At 44.1% G+C, this 3,970-nt stretch overlaps 1 protein-coding gene across 2 annotated transcripts in view; it reads right to left on the bottom strand.

The window, feature by feature from the left end:
• Nucleotides 1-2,842: 2,842 nt before the first annotated feature.
• Nucleotides 2,843-3,970, bottom strand: part of VIT (vitrin) — a 131,599-nt gene continuing 130,471 nt past the window's right edge. For both annotated transcript variants that reach the window (XM_011935979.1, XM_011935978.1), the window contains one exon: nucleotides 2,843-3,190. In XM_011935979.1, the coding sequence (XP_011791369.1) occupies nucleotides 3,012-3,190 (179 nt within the window). In that variant the 3' untranslated portion in view covers nucleotides 2,843-3,011. The remainder of the gene's footprint in view (nucleotides 3,191-3,970) is intronic.

Genomic DNA, 3,970 nt, shown 5'->3' on the forward strand with positions numbered 1-3,970 from the left:
ACAGGGAACTCCTCTCTGGTGTCAGCAAGCTCCCAGAAGCCTCAGCCCCTCCACCTTCCTGGCCTGCTTATCTGAAACCAGGTTGTCTCTTGCAGACTCCCAAGTGGAATCTGTTTATTCTCTCTCACCCCATGTATTTCAGGTCTGGAATGGAGGATAGGTCTGCCCTCTGCTCCACTGCCCCTTCCTCACTGTCCCCTTCCTAGTCCTCCTTCAAAGTCCCAGCTGCCTTGAAGGTCTTGCCTCAGATTGTATTCAGCCCCTCAAACCCATCACTGCTGCCTTCTACCAATCTCTGAGTCACTTTCTCTCATTGGCGAAGAGCCTGGCTATATTCTCTCCATCCTGACTCCTGTCATTGTCTTTGGTGACTTGAACATTCATACCGACAATTCTGATGACACCATAGCCTTTGAGTGTCTCACTCCCTATGATCCCTTCCTCCCCGCCCCCACAGCATACACTCAATATTTGTTGACAATGCGTAGACAATGGACTCATTGGAAGAGGTGCCAGTTATCCTCAAATTTATAGTGCCTATAACTAGGGTGACCATATCATTTGTTTTCCAAACTGGGACAGGTTTGTGAGTGAAAGAGGACACCAAAATAATTAAAATTATATTACTTTTGGAAATATTTACTTATTGATGACAAATTGGTTTTTATATTAAGGCCCCTATAAAATAACTAGATTCAAAAACCATTTTCCAAAATAAAATATATCTTTAAAAAATCCAGACAACTTGTATGTGTACATGGAAGCAATGGTGAAAAACTCCTCTATGGGGTTTATCTTCACATCTTCACATGCAAAAACGTAGGCGGAATAATCATTCCTAGTCCTTTTTTAAGTTTTTTAATTAGCTTCTTTTTTTTTTTTTTTTGAGACAGAGTCTCAAACTCACTCTGTCACCCAGGCTGGAGTGCAGAGGCACCATCTCAGCTCATGCAATCTCCACCTCCCAGCGATTCTCCTGCCTCAGCCTCCCAAGCAGCTGGGACTACAGGCGTGCACCACCACGCCCGGCTAATTTTGTATTTTGAGTAGAGACGAGGTTTCACCATGTTGGTCAGGCTAGTCTTGAACTCCTGAACTCAGGTGATCCACCCATCTTGGCCTCCCAAAGGGCTGGGATTACAGGCATGAGCCACTATGCCTGGCCTAAATTAGCTTCTTAGCTGAGTCTGGCATGAATAGAGTGTCACCAGTATCTTTCCGAAGAATTTCCTTAAAAAAAAAAACAGATTTATATTTTGAAGTTTTTGGATAAAATTATAATTGCATTCAAAGTAAATTTTATGGCAAATAAATCTGAAATTGTTGACACCTTTAATTGATTCTTCTCTGTAGACCACAATATTTTCAATTGACAATATACTCTCTCTTCAGTTATTAAGAAATTTGGTGAGCTCAGTGTAAATTCTGCTAACTGAATGATATCCTTGATTCTAATTTTTTATGTAAATATTTTGTCCCAAGTATTGACACAATTACTATGTTTCTGCTCTCATTCAGAGTAGCATTCTTCATAACATATTTTTATAAAACATAACTTATCAACTAAGTCATCTCTATTTATGATTCTTTTGAACGTTTCCCAACTACACATGTATTTCACACGCTGATAGGTGAGTCTTTGGAGAAGCTGGAAGTAAAAAGTGAAGTGCAACCAAACTCATCCCAGCTTATTTTAATGCAGCTAGCAATACTATTTGGTTAACAAATGAAAAATCCAAGAGAAATGCTCAACTGGGAGGACCCAGGGCAGCAGGCACAAACGAGGCCTCTTTGAGGAACTGTAACACTCGTTCCTCAGGGGTAGCTCGGCGCTTCTAGATCATGGCAGCAGATACAAATCACCAGAGAGCTCTTAAAACGTGCCAATGTTCAAGCTCCAATCCCAGCGACTCAGAATTCACTGATACTGGGGTGGAGCCTGGGAACCAGCACTGCAGTCTCCTAAGTGATTCTAATGCACAGCCTACTGCACCAGTTTTGTTTCTGGAGACAGAGTCTCACTCTGCTGCCCAGGCTGGAGTGCAGTGGCACAATCTTGGCTCACTGCAAACTTCACTTACCAGGTTCAAGCGATTCTTGTGTCTCAGCCTCCTGAGTAACTGGGACTACAGGCTCATTTTTGTATTTTTAGTAGAGATGGGGTTTCACTATGTTGGTCAGGCTGTTCTTGAACTCCTGACCTCAGGTGATCCGTCCACCTCGGCCTCCCAAAGTGCTGGGATTACAGGCGTGAGCCCCCCACGCCTGGCCTACTGCACTACTTTTAAGCAAGATCAGCTTGGTGCTCCAGAGCCAGCCGCTCCTAAAGCATCATGTTGCAAGTATCCATTGACTCAGACAGCAGCGAGGGAGGCATATCAGGAGAAGCAAAGTCACTATACATTGTCTCTGCACCTCTGCAGGTGCGTTGTCACCTTGGGCCAGGTGTGAGCCCACAGAAGGTGCTCTGGCAACTGAGGAAAGCAAACGGTGGCCCCGCCACGAACCCTGTGTACACATGACACAGTCAGAAATATTGCATGTAATCCTTCTAAACATTTAATTAAGCAATTCCTACATTGTCACGAGAAAAATGAAACTTGCTGAGGGTTACAGAGTCCTCATGAGAAGCAACTTAAAAATCTCACAAAAGCTCTATGTAAGTCTGTTGTAAGGGCTGCACTGTATTGTGAACATTTATTTTGTTTTCTTTTCATTTTTTTTTGTTTGTTTTTCTGAACATTTATTTTGAAAACAATTGTCAAATGTAAAATCTCCAGGACCCTCAACATGATGTAGCCTTTTGGCTCTTTCTATACATTTGTGATCATCTTTCTAACTCCAAGTTTTGGAGTATGAAAAAGCACGATGGCAAAGAATAACAACAAGACATCTGTCTTCCCATGCCCTGCCCAAGCCTTGATACCCCGTGCGTGCCCCATCAAGTGCTGGGGTTGTCCAAAGCATCAGTCAGTAAAGCAGCACTTGCTGGTGCTCTGCCTGCTCTGAATTCAGTTCCGAGGCTGTGAGTTGAACTCTGTACAAATGTTCTGGATGATCCTGGGGACATACTGGTAGAGGTTGTCAAACTCGTCCACAAAGAAGGAGTGGTCCCTGGCGGGGTGAGTGGCAATGACTTCCAGCTCCTCCTGGGCAGCCCAGGCAACGCCTATCGCATAGGTGATCACTCCTGTGGGGACAAAGGCTAGATGAACAAATGTCCCCAAGTAAAGGTGCTGCTAAAGAATCTCTCCCTTCTTGTGGCCCTGTCGGCACAGCCAAATCCAAAATCAGAAACGTGCCCAAACAAAACCAAACCAAAAAATACCCTACGAGCCTCTAGGTTTCCAGAATTAAGACTAAGTATGGCCATTCATTCATTCACTCAATATATGCCAACAGTAACAACATTTATATAATTGTTATCTCAAGAGTTGATAGTATTTTAGGAAAAAATGAACAAAATGGAGTAAATAACATGGTAAGAATTTCATGTTTGGGAATAGAAGAGGGGAAGCTATTTTGGGACAAGTGAAACTTGTGGCCATGCAGGTCAGAACACATGACACATGCCCGCTCTACCAGCGTGCAGAGCCGAGCAAAATCTCAGAGAGCCTTAAATGCCATCAAAAGCTGGTTCAAGATCCTTTAAACTAAAACAGTGGAATGGCATCACTTTAGGCTCGAGGGTGACTTTACAAATCACTGAATCCAACCTGATTTCCGGTGCAGGAATCCTTGCTGAAGGTGCCAGAGCGATGGTCCCCAGCATCTGTTCCAACATTGTGATGAAGAAAGGCTTCCAAGATAAAGAAGGGGGTGCCCAACACTGTTGGGTGCTACAGGCAGTCATGTAAGATGAACATGAAAAAGTGCTCGCCGGGCGCGGTGGCTCAAGCCTGTAATCCCAGCACTTTGGGAGGCCGAGACGGGCGGATCACGAGGTCAGGAGATCGAGACCATCCTGGCT

The sequence above is a fragment of the Colobus angolensis genome, unplaced genomic scaffold, assembly GCF_000951035.1.
Source record: "Colobus angolensis palliatus isolate OR3802 unplaced genomic scaffold, Cang.pa_1.0 Scaffold15, whole genome shotgun sequence".
NCBI lineage: Eukaryota > Metazoa > Chordata > Mammalia > Primates > Cercopithecidae > Colobus > Colobus angolensis.